Source organism: Lepidochelys olivacea (assembly GCF_965140295.1).
Source record: "Lepidochelys olivacea isolate rLepOli2 genome assembly, chromosome: 3".
NCBI classification, from domain to species: domain Eukaryota; kingdom Metazoa; phylum Chordata; order Testudines; family Cheloniidae; genus Lepidochelys; species Lepidochelys olivacea.
In genome coordinates, this window is record NC_140413.1 from 179665624 (window position 1) to 179683997 (window position 18374).

The following is an 18374-nucleotide window of genomic DNA, read 5'->3' on the forward strand; positions in this document are numbered from 1 at the left end:
AAAATCCAATTAGCCATTCAACTTCCAGCTGAGCCCTCCATGTCAGGGTTGAAGCACAGTATCACATTAGGGTGGGGAAGCTTGCCTTGCAAAACTTGTTAATTCTACAACCTCAAAATATTGTGTGTTTCCCAGCATATAAATCCTGGAGTTTGACATACAAAGAATGCTTGGCAACTCCAACAAGAAACTCAGCCAATGTAGATGTCAAAGGTATTTGCTGGGTTTCCACTCAGCCAAGAATATTAACACCTTATCCATAACTCAAAAGGAATGTGATTTTTGTAGTGCTAGGTATGATGCATGGGGAGTTAATGAAAGTTGCTATTGCAGATTTTTTAAAGAACTGTGTACTTGGTTAGCTTTGGACTTATGTCATAGAAATTATCCTCAAAGAACTACAACTTCACATTGAAAACACAGTCCACACAGCTGGAATTTGGTAAATTCACTGAGTTTACTGGGATGAAAAAGAGAATACATACATACATAGAAATAACTGATAGATCTGGGTTCAAAAGTAGCTTAAAAAGGCGACGAATTATCTCAGGTGATATCCCTCCATCTTTCAGCGACTTTTCATTAGCTGACCTCTTGTGAGCCTGTCCAGAAAATTATTGTTATTTATTTATATAAATATAGTGGACCTGATTCTCCACTGCCCTGCTCCTTGTCAAGTTATTTACATCCATGCACAGTGCAAAGTGGGTGTAGTACACCACCAAATCAGAATGATGGCATTTACAACCAATGTGCAAATATATAAGGGCCAGATCCTCAGCTGGTATAAACTTGCAGAGCTCCACTGAAGTCAGTGAAATTATGCTGATTTACATGAGTGGAGACTCAGACCCATACATGACTACCCCATTTGAAAGGCAGTGGAGATTCAGGCCTATTGAGAATATCCATCCAGCTTTTGTTTAAATAGTGACATCGCCTAGTCTTTTTAGACTGGTAGAGTTTTATTTTTAAAACAAAACAAAATTGTATTGGACCTTTATTCTAATCTATGCAAACCAACCCTCCTAGGTTATGTTTCTTGGGTGTCAAACCATTTGTTCAAGAACGAAATCCCATAAAGGTGGCTAATATGCCCTTTTTGTTTTAATGCTGCTCATAAAATTCACCACCCTCTGAGCCTAACTTGTAATCATAAAGCCTCTGTTCTAGTCAATGTATTTTTATGAAGAGAATCCTGTTGAAATTTTACTTTAGGGGCCAGAAAAGGACTCCAGTTTGTGTTGGCAAAGGAACAAATAGAGATCCTGGTTTTTACAGAGATTCTTACAGGATTGATCTGAAAGTGTTACAAGGCCTGTTTTCAAAACAGGAGTGTGTAGGTCCTTGTGTGCACAGGGAGGAAGCAGAGCACGATAGCTGCATGTGATTGCAGGCACACAGCTTTTTCCCAGGGCTCTCTGACACTAGAATACAGTAGGCTTGATTGTAACTAGGGGACACCAAATCTGCCTCCAGATCATCGTCTGTCTGTCTGTCTGCAGTTCCTATGGGGCTTTGGGCCTCCACCCCGAACGGAAGATGAGCTGTAAACAGCTGACGTCTTTCCAAAACAAACACATCATCTGGTTTTATGAACTAAAATCCCTGAAGAGGATGTGAACTGGAAGAAATGTACCTTTCGTCATCTCCTGCTTGCTCTTCCCTGCCCCCTGCACAAGCCATAACCAAAAGGAGGAAGACGGAGACAGGGAGGGACTTGGTTTTCAGGTGCCAGGCACCTCTGTGCACTGGTCCGGGCCACTGGCTTCTTGCAGCTTCCAGAACAGACAGTGCTTGTCATTCAGGGGGCAGCTGCTGTAAGCAGAGGGGAGGATTCTTTCTTTTCTCAGGTTTCTGAGTAGCTGCTATGTTAGTTTGTATCCGCAAAAAGAAAAGGAGGACTTGTGGCACCTTAGAGACTAACACATTTATTTGAGTGTAAGCTTTCGTGAGCTACAGCCAAAAGTACTTCTTTTCTTTTCTTTTCTTTTCTTTTCTTTTCTTTTCTCAGGAGCAGTTTCTCTGCCTGACTGAGGTGGTCTTGGTGTAGCACTGACTGAGAAAGAGATGAAAAGAGAAAAGGAGACTAAGGAGGGGCTCCTTTTGGAAAAATGCATTTACAGTTTCTATAAACAGGGAACAGTTCTTCCTCTGTACGCCATATCAAGAGCCAGGTTAGAGATCACCATCTGGATTAGAATCCCAGGACGATCCGCCTGTTGCCTGACTGCAGTGGGAGGGGGCTCAGTCTGTGGGGATGGGAGCAGAAGTTGGTCACTGTTCAGGCCAGAGTCTGATCTCATTTTATACTGCTGTCAACCTGGGGTAACAACATTTAACTACACTGGTGTAACTGAGAGCAGAACTGGGACCTATGTGTCTCTGAATTATATAAACCTTTTTAGAAAGCATCTGATCAGGATTATAGAATAACATCAGCAGCCTACAGATGCTAGAAAAGCACTGGACAAGAACCAAACAGGAAATTTTTAGTAGGGGTCAGCAAATGTGTCTGCAAAATTATTTTTGCCACAAAATTACAGTTGCCACAATCTGCACACCCAAAAACCTAAATTTGCAAGCACAAAGCATAGGCAAATGGAAGTACCTACACATTTTGCCACTGCATTTGGAGATGCCTGCTGAAATGTTTGTCTATTATGTCCAGTTGTGCAACCCCTCCCCCAGCCAATACATGATTGTCTCCTACAGCATATTTTCCAGGGCTTTCCCAATCTCATTTTAAATGATTTCATCTCCATTTTCTCCTGTTTCATGACTCCACTTTAGAAGCTTTTCCTCCCACTCTCTCAGACACACACCTGCCTTGCTAAGATGAGTTACAGCTTCTCCTTTTGTTATATTTCTATTTGAATTCAAGAGCCTGCTTTTATTTACTTTCTGCTGTGCTCTCTGTGATCCCCCTATCGGGCACAGGCAGTGTGGAGATTTGAATGCAGAGGGGACAAGAGACAGAGCTGGGTAACAGCCGGGGCAGGGGGACTAGTTTTTGCCCCAGCCTCATTCAGCTTCATTCAGGATCCCAGCCTCATTCAGTGAATTGGTAGTTATTCAATATTTCTTTTTATTGTCCTCATTCAGTGTGTGGCCCTGGGCCTATTTATTGCATACCATACAAACCCTGCACTGAATAAAGCAATATTAATTTCCTCCTGGGTGTTTATGGTCTCCAAGGTGCCACAAGTACTCCTTTTCTTTTTGCGAACACAGACTAACACGGCTGCTACTCTGAAACCTGTCCTTATGGTATCTGAGTGCATCACAGACAGTAACTACTTTCTCTTCACAACAACCCTGTGAGATTAGGTGATGGTATTATCACCATTTTACAGATGAGAACTGAAGCCCAGAGCCCTTAAGGCCAAAATTGTCAAAGATGTCCACTAATCTCAGGTGCCCAATTTGAGATTCCAAGGCCTGATTTTTCAGAGTACTTAGCATTTTGATAGCATGTTTTATGGTCAAAGCATAGCTCCAGTTGATTTCATTTGCAGTTGTGAGTGCTCAGCACTTATGGAAATATACAAGTGGTGGCCACCTGTGGTAATAGAGTAATTCATAGCAGTAATGGGCTGTTATCCTCTGTGTGGATCAGCCACTAGACAGGGCGGGGGATGAGGCACACATTTTCCAGTGGATTTCACAGTTGTTTGCTGCCAGCAGATCAATGTTGAAACTCAGGAATCCTGGATTCTATTTTGGGTTCTGAGGAGATGTATCTAGTCCTCACAGACCCTTCTGTTCCTGCCACAGCCAAACCTGACCCTTTTGCCTAGCCCCTCCAGCCTGTCCCAGTCTCTCCCCTCACCCCTAACTGGGTCCTTGTCCCAATCACAGGCTCTCCCATGCACACCCCTTCAGCTCCACGGCCCAGCATCCCCTTGGATCCACATCCCATTTCCCCACCTTCATCCCAGCTTGGTTCCACGGCCCTATCTCCCAGTCCTACCAAGTTCTGGACACAATCTTCCCCTCCAGGGCTGATTTAGGGGCAGGCGATCCAGGCGACCACCTGTGGTGCCAGGCTTGGGGGGGTGCTGGGTTTGGGGTGCTGTTTTTATTGTTAGCGTCAAAAGGGAAAATAGAATGTTTGAAGTAAAATGTTTCAGGTATTACGTATGTGGATTCATTTTTCACTAACCTCCTAGAATGTTCTGGACCATTGTAGAACCTCGTGGAACCTTCAGATTTTTTCTGAGCACTACATTTTCCTCAAACCTCCTAGAATGTTGTCAGCCATGGCCTCACAGGTATATAAGGGGCAGCGCATTGCCAGTCAGTCAATGAGCTATAAGAATGAAGTGAAGTGAAGTGAGAGCCCAGCTGTGATATCGTGAACCTTGTTTTATTGTGTAATTGTGAAAGTGTACTTGTGTTTTAAGACCTGAAGAGTGTAAGTAGCGACTGATAAAGGACATCTTTAATGAGACACCAGAGATATCTATTGAACCCCTATCTACACAACATAAAAGAAATACTGTTTATTCTTTTGCCATGCTTAACACATAATGTTTGATGACTTTCTAAAACTGCAGCACATAGACTTTTCCTCTCCCTAATACTGTCTGTTTTCCCCCACAGAAAATAAAAGATGCCCCCAAAGAAGCTTTCAGGAGCTCAGAATAGGAAGCAAAAAGCTCAGTAGCAATCCAGTTTTCAGTAAGGGGCAAATTTGATGGGAAACTATCTGAAACAGAATACACAGACCAGGCTTTAGGCAGTAGCGATTGTCCCAGTGCAGAAGAAATTGAGGAGCAAAACATAAATGATGGAAATCCTATTACTAAGGAATTAGCAGATTTACCTGAAGATAAGGAATGGAAACGTGAGGAAAGCGATGTAGAATCGTCCAGTTTTCATAGAATCATAGAATATCAGGGTTGGAAGGGACCTCAGGAGGTCATCTAGTCCAACCCCCTGCTCAAAAGCAGGACCAATCCCCAATTAAATCATCCCAGCCAGGCTTTGTCAAGCCTGACCTTAAAAACTTCTAAGGAAGGAGATTCCACCACCTCCCTAGGCAACGCATTCCAGTGTTTCACCACCCTCCTAGTGAAAAAGTTTTTCCTAATATCCAACCTAAACCTCCCCCACTGCAACTTGAGACCATTACTCCTTGTCCTGTCCTCTTCTACCACTGAGAATAGTCTAGAACCATCCTCTCTGGAACCACCTCTCAGGTAGTTGAAAGCAGCTATCAAATCCCCCCTCATTCTTCTCTTCTGCAGACTAAACAATCCCAGTTCCCTCAGCCTCTCCTCATAACTCATGTGTTCCAGACCCCTAATCATTTTTGTTGCCCTTCGCTGGACTCTTTCCAATTTATCCACATCCTTCTTGTAGTGTGGGGCCCAAAGCTGGACACAGTACTCCAGATGAGGCCTCATCAATGTCGAATAGAGGGGGACGATCACGTCCCTCGATCTGCTCGCTATGCCCCTACTTATACATCCCAAAATGCCATTGGCCTTCTTGGCAACAAGGGCACGCTGCTGACTCATATCCAGCTTCTCGTCCACTGTCACCCCTAGGTCCTTTTCCGCAGAACTGCTGCCTAGCCATTTGGTCCCTAGTCTGTAGTTGTGCATTGGGTTCTTCCGTCCTAAGTGCAGGACCCTGCACTTATCCTTATTGAACCTCATCAGATTTCTTTTGGCCCAATCCTCCAATTTGTCTAGGTCCCTCTGTATCCTATCCCTGCCCTCCAGCGTATCTACCACTCCTCCCAGTTTAGTATCATCCGCAAATTTGCTGAGAGTGCAATCCACACCATCCTCCAGATCATTTATGAAGATATTGAACAAAACCGGCCCCAGGACCGACCCCTGGGGCACTCCACTTGACACCGGCTGCCAACTAGACATGGAGCCATTGATCACTACCTGTTGAGCCCGACAATCTAGCCAACTTTCTACCCACCTTATAGTGCATTCCTCCAGCCCATATTTCTTTAACTTGCTGACAAGAATATTGTGGGAGACCGTGTCAAAAGCTTTGCTAAAGTGTTGTAAAGGAGAGTGATGATAAAGAAGAATGTGAGTCAAATGAAAAGGAGAGAAACGATAAAGAAAAATCAGCCTCACATGATGACAGAAACAGCAGTGAGAAAAGTTGCACACCACAAATTGATACATCAGATCTTGCTTTATGGCCGGTGATCCTAAACTCTGCCGATATTGGTCAGACAAATTTCAGTTCGCTGGACAAAATTGAGGATATGATGTTTCCTGTAAATGAACAGAAGCTCCACTTTTCAAAGTCACCCTGTGAAAGAGTGCTTGAGGATGGTGAGAAACTGAATTGGCTTTGGCTAGTTTACTCAAAATCAACCAACAAAGTGTTCTGTTTTTGTTGCAAAATATTTTACAAGAATGCCAAATCGTTGCTTGTGCTTTCTGGGTACAATTACTGGCATAACTTAGCAGATGTTCTGCAACAAAAAAAAAAAAATCACATATCCATTTTACTGCCTACCCAAATGGATGGAGGTCAAGTCCAAGGTCAAGCTGAACAAATGCATAGGTGCAGAAAACCAGCTCATCATTAATGTAGAAACCAGCTTTGGAGGAACATGCTTGAGTGTCTGATCTCAGTTACCCTCTTCCTTGCAAAAAATAATTTGACTTTCTGGGGCTTTTCGGATAAATTGGTGCACAGTTCAATTTCTTTATGTTAGTACATTTCAGTTATCTTTAAAATTAAAAAGTTTGTATAAGTTTAAAGGAAATAATTTTTTATTTGTTTGTATATAGCATGAATAAATACAGATTTACAGATCCTAGCATGCAAATTTATTGTTTTATATGACAGGGATAAATCATGCATGCAAATTATGCATGAAATTAGTGAAATGGGCTCCAAATGCAATAAAAAGTAAGGTATTCAAAAGTTCAACAAATGGAGGGGGCACCGAAGATGCTTCTCACCTGGACGCAATTTGGTCTAGGGCTGGTCCTGTTCCCTTCATTATCCCCATCCTCAGGCCCACTTTATCACCACTGTGCTTTCAAATCAGGCTGCTTTCTCCTTTTCCTCCTCACTGCCTGGGTGCCAGCAGAGGGAGCATTAAGAGTATAGGAGAGATGGTCTTCCTGCTCTGAAATCCTGTGCTTGGCTCCATAGCAGCCCTGGCAGTAATTGCACGGAAGGTTCTGCTCAGCCCCTGCAGCCTGGGCTGGAGCACATTCAGGGCACAAAGAATCTCTGGAGAATTTAGTTGCCAAACTCTAACAAGTCTCTATTGAGCAAATTTGAACTGCAATTTTTGGAGGCTTATCAGGGCCAAATTTGGGTAGATTTACAGAGGGATGGCAAAAATTACATCTGTGACATCAGGTCAGCCCCCCCTGGAAAATTCCAAGTCCCTGTTCCAAAGCATAGAGAGGCTAGAGCTTCTGAATGAAATGGTTGTAAGGATTTTTTAACATGAACTTATTTTTTCACAGTGTTTGTTCTGAAAATTGGCTGAACTGGTTTAGCTGAAAATATTTAAGAATAAATAAAAAATAATTCAGCCTTGGACAGCAAGCCAGCATGGGAAATTTCAGCATGAACAGTTAAAAATTTGTGAATGTTGTGAGCAATTAAAAAGAGGGATTTATAATTGGAAAGCACTGGGCAAGTGTAGTTATCTACAGGTGTAGTTACCTGCACTGTCTAGAATATAATTTTTTAGCAACTGAAACTGTTCGTGGTCTCATTCGTTAACATGCCCTCCCTGTAGATTAAAGGTTTTCCAGCTGCTTTAGTTTATTGCATCCTTTGTATCATGAATTTTTATGTAAAAAAGCAAAAGAAGCCCCTGATTTCTATTGATCCCCATTCCCTCTGCCTGGCATTAAGAGACAGCACTGGCACCCTTGAATTGAATAAATTAGAAATATAAAGAACAACCTCAGCTTTCCTTTTAAAAAGCAAGTGTCTAGCCCTTTTTGTGAAAACAACCTTGAAAGTGTTAAAATGATATAAACCAAAGCAAACCGATCACTAGGGCTAAAAGGTTGTCACTGACTTCTCCTAGGGAAAGAGTATTTATTTTACTTCCGTTGAGATACATAGCTCAGCTGTGCAAACAATTCTAAGCAATCTAATAAACCAGCAGTTAACATTTAAGAGTTATCTAATGGGAAAGGATGAATTATTCTTTAAGTTATAACAGAAACCAAAGACTGTAAAATGACATAACCCAGGATCACCAGCTGAGATAATTATGGTCTCTCTAGGAACTGACATATATATGGTTTCATGGTTAGTGCAGGAATTACCCAAAGACTTAGAGTAGGGCAGTACATTCACAAGTTAAAAGAAGTGTCTTGCGTGCAAAGGCAACGTTGAGTATCCTTTAAGAGTGATCCTCTCCCTATGGATGTAGAGTTGTATGTGGTTCTTCAGGGCCCTGTATGATGGATGCTCTTGTGGAATCCATAGGTCTGGTCTCGGCTCTTTACATTTAGGGTGGTGCAGGAGCACACACCCTATAGCCATGACCATGCAGAAAGTGCTAAGGAATCTGCTGGAGGTACTGAGGGGGATTATAGTGGCTCCAAGCAGCCAGGAAGGCAAGAGAAGTGATAGTGTGGCCAGTAAAGTGGTAGAGCTCTCCAAAATAATCCCAATGAAATGTCCTGCTATTGCAGTGTGATACTGTATCAATATGTGAAGACTGAGTCGTGCTTGTCAAGGTTCTTCCCCACTCTGAACTCTAGGGTACAGATGTGGGGACCTGCATGAAAGACCCCCTAAGCTTATTCTTACCATTTTAAGTTAAAAACTTCCCCAAGGTACAAACTTTGCCTTGTCCTTGAACCCTATGCTGCTACCACCAAGAGTTTTAAAACAAAGAACAGGGAAAGAGCCCACTTGGAGACGTCTTCCCGCAAAATATCTCCCCAAGCCCTACACCCCCTTTCCTAGGGAAGGCTTGATAAGAATCCCCACCAATTTGTACAGGTGAACACAGACCCAAACCCTTGGATCTTAAGAGCAATGAAAAATCAGTTTCTTAAAGGAAGAATTTTAATGAAAGAAAAGGTAAAAGAATCACCTCTGTAAAATCAGGATGGTAAATACCTTAAAGGGTAGTCAGATTCAAAACATAGATAATCCCTCTAAGCAAAACCTTAAGTTACAAAAAGACACAAAAACAGGAATATGCATTCCATCCAGCACAGCTTACTTTACCAGCCATTAAACAAAAGGAAATCTAATGTATTTCTAGCTACATTACTTATTAACTTAACAGAAGTTCTGAGGCTGCATTCCTGATCTGTTCCCAGCAAAAGCAACACACAGACAGACAAACCCTTTGTTTCCCCCCCTCCAGCTTTGAAAGTATCTTGTCCTCTCATTGGTCATTTGGGTCAGGTGCCAGCAAGGTTACCTTAGCTTCTTAACCCTTTACAGGTGAAAGAGTTTTGCCTCTGGCTAGGAGGGATTTTATAGCATTGTATACAGAAAGGTGATTACCCTTCCCTTTATATTTATGACAGTGCTTATGCAATGTTACATCACTGACCTACTAAGTAGTTTCAGGACATTGCAGAATGATTATTTCTGAAACTCTGTTCAATAGTGAAGTGAAGTGCCTGTCTAGCTTTTAAAGGCTGAATAACACTATCCTATATATTCTGAGGGCTCTGAATGTTAGTATGATTGGTCAGACAGGAGGGCCTCCTAAACCATTAGGAATTGAAGGTCATGCCAAGTGTCATGTGGAAGTTAATTTCCTTAGATTTGCAATGTTTTGCAATTGACTCATTATATTAATTTCATAATATTTTCCCATTCTTAACATTCCCATTACTTACATGGGTGTCTCTGCTAGTTACTAATATAGTTTCATATGCAGCATGCTCCTGAATTTTACACACACAGAGTAATTGTACTCAGATCAAGAGACATAGAAAAGCTTTGTGTGGAGACAGAAGCCATACTGCTGAGGGCACTTTGTACCATTGTTGATCATATTTATGTTTTTACTGTTCTTGCTTTAAAGAAGAAAAGGGGCACATTGTATGTAGAGGCTGGGAAGAAAGTGATGAGGCAGCAAGGTCTTCAGAGGGTTCAGTGCATCTGAAGCTTCTACAGGTGTGGTGATGTGGCTTTCAAGTGCTATGGGTAATTCAAGGGGCTATGATTTTTTTTAATTGGCTCAAAAAAAGCTGAGTGCGTAGACATACATGTTTAGATCTTTCCCTCTGTTCTCAGACACAATCAGCACTGCCTATGACAGAACTGTGAACTGAAGGGCATTTGGGGTATTGATATGTAAATGAGTAAATAATCATCTCACTTTGTTACAGGTTCCATTACTGCCACTGACTTTTGAACTGGCACAGAGCTTAACAAGGCTAAGCATAAGCATGCAATTACTATGGACATACGTCTACCCTGTGAACTCATCTGGATGATTCAGCAACTTGGATTGTAGAGTAAGGATGCAGAAAAATTTACAGCAACATAGTTTAGTATGCATTTTCCTCTGAACTCTGTTTATTTGCCTCATGTGTTAGGGCTGCTGCTGAAATGCCTCTAACTGAATTAGCATTTTTGGGAAACCCCAAACATTGGAATATGAGACTTCTAGATGTGGCATGTAAGCTCTGGGGGAGACCAGCTCTCACCATGCCTTGCAAAGTATCTCACTCTAAATAGGAGGCCAGTTTTGGCCACCTAAGTCCTAACAGTGCTGAGCAGCTTAGCACGTAGCTCACCTCCTAAGCCTCAGCGGATTCACAAACTATACATTCCATCACCTATCTCACCTGTAAGACATGGGCTGGTAGGCATGCTCAGAGTCTGCCTCACAGTATGCCTACCAGATTGCCCTGCCCAAATGCTGGTGGTGGTGGTACCACCATCCCCTTTATATCCAATGGCTCAGCAATTAGAGCAGGGGTCTCAAAGTCCCAGCCCGCGGGCCATCTGCGGCCCAAGAAACTCCACACTGCAGCCCATGGAAACTTTTTAAAAAGTTCCTTTCATCCAGCCCTCGTGGCTGCCAGCTGAGGGGGGAAGGGGAGGGGCAGGAGGGGAGCAGGCAGGAGAGATGCAGCCACACTGCCGGCTCTGTCTGCTGCAGTTGCCGCCCCCCACAGCTCCCGTTGGCTGCGGGAGAGGGACAGAGATACCATCACTAGTCACCGGGCAGAGTCAGCCATGGAGCAGCCTCATTAGTTGCCCGGCAGAGTCAGCCATGGCAGCCGTGTCACTAGTCACCAGGCAAAGTCAGCCAGGGCAGCATGAGGCCTCCTCCTCAGCCGCTTTTGTGCCCAAGGAGGCCCAGCCCCGCAAGGTCCTGCTGTCAGCGGAGCGTGGAGTGTGGGAAAGTGGACTGAACACAACTCTCTGAATCCCACCTTGCTGCAGTCCTGAAGGTTTCAACTGCTCAGTCACTGAGGCCAAACGTCAACCAACTGACAGAACTGAAGCGTTGCCAGGTGTCTGGCAAACACTAAAACTCTCTGGCAGGTGAAGAATCGTATAAAGTTGTATGACAGTTTTATTATTTCTAAGAAATTTGAAATAAAAAATACAATATAAACGTTTTCTTTTCTGACCACCATCTTCAGTGACATTATTGGCCCGCTGGGAGGATTTGAGGACTGGCCCTGGCCCTAAGATAAATTGAGTTTGAGACCCCTGAATTAGAGCAGTCACCCAGGGTATGGGAGACTCTTCCTCCTCCTTGGTTTTTCCTGAGTAAAGGGCTGATGGGTCTTAGGCACCTAACTCCAGGAGTGGGTTCTCTGCTGTGAATCCCAGGTGGAGATAGGTGACTCCCTCTGGGCTGGATTTAGGCATCTAACTCCTTGGTGGGGGGGAGCTTAGGTCACACCCCTCTCCTCAGCATTTTGTACTGGCTAGCTTAGGTGGCTCCCTGTTCAGCCCGCTGGCTTTTGTGAATCTCATTTATGGGCACCTAAATTTCACCATACATTGTACAGGGAGCCTGGGTGCCACTCTTAGCACTGTGAATTCTGCTAGGCAGCAGGGTGCCTAGAAGTTAGGGGGCTGAAGTGCAGCATGAATGGCAGCACCTATGGCCTCCTTGTGAATTTACTTCAATGGGCACTGGATCAGGCCCTAGGAAAGAAATGGGATTGAAGCCACCAACTCATTTCACCAACCAGTCAGATTGCAACTACTTTCAGTCTTTATTGTCATTGGCTGACTTCAAACCAGAGGTGAGAGGCCCTGTGCCCCACTTCACAGAGCTACCCAAAACCATATTCATCTTTAATCTGACTGCCATTCTAATCCACAGAAAGCGGGTCAAGAGATGAATCCATTCCATGTGTGTGGTGGTTTTCTTTAATTTACCCAACTCCTCTTTGATCTCCTATATCTCTGGGTTTAATTATGTGGTCTCAATGAACTCCCTGCTACTGTATCTCCTGCTGTACTTTGCTCTGTTTTTTGTGGCCTAATGAAGGGCTGTGATTCTTGGAAGCTTTCACTTCATTTTTAACATGGTTAGAACAACAGAAGGGAATCACCTTCAATTGCTCCTTGTCTTTTGACCTTTTAAAAAAGAAATAGATGGGGAAGGACAGAGCTACCAGTTTTCCTGATAAAAGGGGCTTTTAGATTCATAGATTTTAAGGCCCAAAGGGACTCTTATGGCCACTAGAACATGAGATTCTTGGCAATAATCCATGTTAAGCACAACTGCAGCACTTTTAACTTTTCCTTTGTTATTGAAAAAAATCAACACATGAGACGTTAAAGCCAGTGAAATAATAACTGAGAGTTCAAAATGGCTTGGCCAGAGATGAAAAGCAAAGGAAAGCTGCAGCAACACTCACACCAGACAAGCAGTCAAGAGCAGTAAGGGAAATCAAAATGAGCTTCTGTGTGATTGTGGGCTCAACAGGCAGAGCAAAGAAGAGTAAAATAAACTGGTAGACATGCCTAAAAATGTACCTTGCATGGCCTCCCATCTCCTCCTACTCTTCTGGTTATATGCTGTTTGTTCAGATTGTAAATTCTATAGGGCAGCGGCCTCTCCCATATTTTTATTTGCAGCTAGTACACTCTGGGGTACAGTGATGATGATAATGTTGATTGTGGCAGTGTTGAATTGCCATGCAGAGATCATTGTTGGGTTCCTAGACATAGATCTTTTCTCTCCGCTGAAGGAGAAATCCTCTGCTGGATACTTACTCCACTATTAAGTCTGGTTTGTGACACTGGAGAACCACAAAGCAAATTTAGCTGGGTTGAGGATCTGGCCTATCATATTGGAGTTTGACTTAAGGAAACACCACAGACTAGTTTTCAATACAGCATCTGTCTTCATGTGTTAGATTGTGGCTAAGATTTTTCAAAAATACCTATGACTTAAGAGCACAAGTCCCATTGCCTTTCAATAGAATTGGTGCTTCTAAGTCATTTAGATGCTTTCAAAAATCCCAATTTGAGTCCTCATGACACAGAGATTGGCAAATGAGGGGTCTCCTAATTCATGAAGGCTAATTTCATATTTAAAATTAAGTTATTACATAAACTATGTATGGAGAGACTTATTGAAAGTGAACTGTAAGTCTAAATAATGACATATAAGTCATGAAAAATTGCTAATGCTGTACAAAGTACTGACATGTTTAAGTTTATATTTCAGTAGTATACCCTAAAATGACATGGCAATGAAAACCGTGGGCTTTAATGGGGCTGTTATGAACCATCCCTGCTGGAGGATTATAGCTATAGAGCCATTAGGAATGTCCAAACTGTAAGGTTGCTGGAGTGACAGCATACAGGAAACCTCATACTGTGGAATAAGTTGTTTATTCCATACTACAATCTTACTTTGACTATTCTGTTTCTAAGGTTATATTGAAGCTCAGTGTTGCCTCATACAGAGCAGAGTGTGGGATCACTGGGGTCCAGTGAACTCCAAGGTTCACCCATTGGTTCATGTTCTCTGTGTATATAAAATTCCCCTGCTGTATTTTCCACTGCATGCATCCGATGAAGTGAGCTGTAGCTCACGAAAGCTTCTGCTCAAATAAATTTGTGAGTCTCTAAGGTGCCACAAGTCCTCCTTTTCTTCTTACACCAAAGGCATGAAACAGTTGTAGGTACTAAAGAATTTTATTGAAGACTGGGTGAGTTCACTAACTGCTTGGTGCTCCCTCATGGGCAGGTGTGGCATCGCAGCTCTCTTGATGGGCTAACATCCCACGCTGACGGCTGCTCTGGTGCTGTGGCAGTTATCTGCTTGATAACCAGCCCACTGGCTGCATCACCATCTTTAATCCCAGTGTCCCAAACTAGAAGTCCAAAAATGTCTTTGACAGAAACAAAAATCCTTCCGCCCTCTCTGGGGCTCTTCCTCAGCCAGCCTTTGGTTCAGTCTGCTGCCCCCTTTCTGGGCTAGACAACCTTTACAATGGGCTTGTAATCCCCCTTCCCTGGAGTTGGTAGGGGAACCCAGTCCTACCCTCTAGTCTGAGTTCCAGCCCAGGGCCCTGTACTGAACAGCTAGGTCTGCTCTTCTCCCTATGCTGTGGTTTTCCCTGGGCCAGGCCACTTCCTACCTCTCTCCTCAACTTCTCCTCCCAACCCTCCCCTGCATAGCCAGGGTGTCTCCCAGGCCTCCCTACCTGGAAAGCTTCTCTTGCTCACTCTATTCTCTGAAGCTTCCTTTCCTGTTCTAAGCTTCTTCCCTGCTGACTCGGGGCCCTACAGGAGTTGCCTTCTTCTTTTTTGACAGGTTTCAGAGTAACAGCCGTGTTAGTCGGTATTCGCAAAAAGAAAAGGAGAACTTGTGGCACCTTAGCGACTAACCAATTTATTTGAGCGTGAGCTTTCGTGAGCTACAGCTCACTTCATCGGATGCGCGGTGCCACAAGTACTCCTTTTCTTCTTCTTTTTGCGTTTTCTGGAGAAACAGACTCACTTGCTGAGTCTATGCCCACCAAGCACTGGACACCACAGCTAATTCAAGAATTAAGCCTTTTTCCTCTCCCAGTATTCTGAAAGAATTGCTATATTGTTTTTTCCCCCTAGTGCCCCATTGTCCTGATGCTCTTACTAGCTGTTGCAGTGAAAATTCTGATACTTTAAGGCCTCTACATTTTTTCATAAATATCCCCTTTCAATGGAACACTCTTTACACTCCTACAGGAAATGATCAACTGTTTCCTGGACCTTGCGTGTCTCACATAACCCATCTTTATGTTTATTAGAAACAAATTACTATTTAAGCCACAATGGACAGTAAAAATTCTAAGTAGAACCACTTCACTCTCTCGCTGAGGGTGTGGAGTATATCAGCAATTTCATGGAATCTTTTCCTCTTCATTTCTTTTGCCCATAGTTCCTGCCATTCCTCTATACTGATTTTTAATTTAAATTTTTAATTTAAGCTACAGTTTACTTAAAGGGATTTCTAAATCAACTTGCTTTCACAGCATTTTTTGCCACTTTATCTCCCAACTCATTGCGTATTACTGCTACGTACACTGGGATCCATGTTATTACTGTGATTATGACCAGCTGCATCTATTCTGTTATCGGTAATATGTCATTAAGTATATCATGTCTGCTATCTGAAGTGCCATTTCTGATTGCAAGCAGTCCTGATAAGGAATCAAACAGGATGACCACAGCGGCTGGGTGCACATCTGTGACCCAATTAAATGCCAGCATTATCCCTGCCAATTCAGCCATCAAAATGGCTACAGAATTTGATAGCCTTACACCTTTCTTGATTCCAAGCAAAGGAACACAAAATGATGTTCCCACTCTTCCTGTTCTTACATCTTTGGAGCTGTCGGTATACATTTGGCATTCCCACTTATCACAAACATATTGGTTTGCTATATCTTGCACTTTTAAATACTCCTTTTCTTCTTTTAATTTCATTATACAATTCCATGTCTACCTCAGACGGTATATTTTTCCAATGATGATGCATTTTTCCAAAGGTATGGATTTTAACCTCTTAGGTTTTCTTTCCCCACTAAGATCCTTTGTCCATGTTTAACCCTCCTTACATGAGGCATTTTGCGTTTTTGGTGCTACATGTTGAGCACTTAATTCCCAGCATTCATTATATGTTAGCTTAGTATTTCCATCTTCACTGTTTCAAGTGTCTTTAACCCAAAAGGTTAAGTCTAAAAAGGCATTTCACCTGCAGTTATCTGCAGTATACACAGCAAGTATTACGAGGAAGGCCAGGGCTTTGGAGCCGCACAAAAACCTGTAGCTCCACTGCTCCAGAGCTGCTCCACGCTCCAGCTCCAGGCTCTGCTCCAAAGCCCCGATGAAGGCATCACATCCAATTCACAACAACTGTGTGTGGATTGAGTCAAGCTTTCTCAAATTTGTTTTTGATTGACAACTGAAAGCCTGGCCACCATACTCAATAACTGGTCTTGTTAATCTTCTGTATAGCATTACCACTGCTTTCTTAGCCATACCCCAAGGAGTTCTAGAAATACTTTTAAAGTAAAAAGAAAAGGAGGACTTGTGGCACCTTAGCGACTAACCAATTTATTTGAGCATAAGCTTTCGTGAGCTACAGCTCACTTCATCGTCCTTCATTTTCTTTTTGTGACTACAGACTAACACGGCTGCTACTCTGAAACCTGTCATTTTAAAGTAAGTTCATTCTGTCTTTTCTTTTCTCTAATATTTTCAGTGTGATTCTTCCAAATGTCAAACACCTAAACATTTGAAGCTTTTAACTACTTATTTGCAGTCCATTTGGATACAATTTATAATTTTTTTAAAATTTTCTTTTTTGTGAACATCATTCCCTTAGTTTTGTCAATTGAGACTTTAAAGCCCCTAATTTTCCTCATTACACACAACTCCTTAGAGCTTCACAGTATTCTTGCCAGCAAGTTAAAGAAGTATGGAATGGATGAATGGACTATAAGGTTGATAGAAAGCTGGCTAGATTGTTGGGCTCAGCGGGTAGTGATCAATGGCTTGATGTCAGTTGGTAGCCGGTATCAAGCAGAGTACCCCAGGGGTTGGTCCTGGGGCCAGTTTTGTTCAACATCTTTATTAATTATCTGGATGATGAGATGAATTGCACCCTCAGCAAGTTCGCAGATGACACTAAAATTGAGAGAGAGGTAGATACGCTGGAGGGTAGGGATAAGGTCCAGAGTGACTTAGACAAATTGGAGGACTGGGCCAAAAGAAATCTGATGAGGTTCAACAAGGACAATTGCAGAGTGCTGCACTTAGGAAGGAAGAATCCCTTCCTACAGGCTGGGGACCGACTGGCTAAGCAGCAGTTCTGCAGAAAAGGACCTGGGGATTACAGTGGATGAGAAGCTGGATATGAGTCAGCAGTGTGTCCTTGTTGCCAAGAAGGCCAACGGCATATTGGGCTGTATTTGTAGGAGCATTGCCAGCAGATTGAGGGAAGTGATTACTACCCTCTATTTGGCACAGGTGAGGCCACCCCTGGAGTATTGTATCCAGTTTTGGTCCCCCCACTACAGAAGGGACATTGACATATTGGAGCGAGTCCAGCAGAGGGCAACAAAAATGATTATGGGGCTGGGGCCCATGACTTACCAGGAGAGGCTGAGGGAACTGGGCTTGTTTAGTCTGCAAAAGAGAAGAGTGAGGGGGGATTTGATAGTAGCCTTCAACTAACTGAAGGGGGGTTCCAAAGAGGATGGAGAGAGGCTGTTCTCAGTGGTGGCAGATAACAGAACAAGGAGCAATGGTCTCAAGTTGCAGTGGGGGAGGTTAAATATTAGCAAAAAGAAAAGGAGTACTTGTGGCACCTTAGAGACTAACCAATTTATTAGAGCAGCTTATGCTCTAATAAATTGGTTAGTCTCTAAGGTGCCACAAGTACTCCTTTTCTTTTTGTGAATACAGACTAACACGGCTGTTACTCTGAAACCTGTTAAATATTAGGAAACACTATTTCACTAGGAGGGTGGTGAAGCACTGGAATGGGTTACCTAGGGAGGTGGTAGACTCTCCATCCTTAGAGGTTTTTAAGGCCCAGTTTGACAAAGCCCTGGCTAGGATGATTTAGTTGGTGTTAGTCCTGCTTTGAGCAGGGGCTCGGACTGGATGACCTCCTGAGGTCTCTTCCAACCCTAATCTTCTATGATACTCTTTTAGCAGCTATTTCAGCATTTGTGTTTTGGCCCATATGACACAGTCATCCGCAAATAAAGTGATCCCCATTCCTGCATTCATCATCCTTTGGAAAATCATTTATCATGACCCTGAATAAGGTAGTACTGAAGACACTTCCCTTTGGGGTTCCCTTTATAAGTGTATATAAACACTGTTGTAGGCTTTCCTTATTCTGACCTACATAATTCTTTTACTTAAGGAATCCCTTATCCACCTATACATTCTTC

At 43.0% G+C, this 18374-nt stretch overlaps 1 protein-coding gene across 1 annotated transcript in view; it reads left to right on the forward strand.

The window, feature by feature from the left end:
- LOC311518888 (uncharacterized protein) overlaps positions 1-11581 on the forward strand; it is a gene marked incomplete at its 5' end in the record, with an annotated part of 42160 nt that extends 30579 nt beyond the window's left edge. Inside the window, one exon of the mRNA XM_084624952.1 lies at positions 10326-11581. Coding sequence (XP_084481078.1) covers positions 10326-10344 — 19 coding nt within the window. The 3' untranslated portion in view covers positions 10345-11581. The remainder of the gene's footprint in view (positions 1-10325) is intronic.
- Between the last annotated feature and the right edge of the window lie 6793 nt (positions 11582-18374).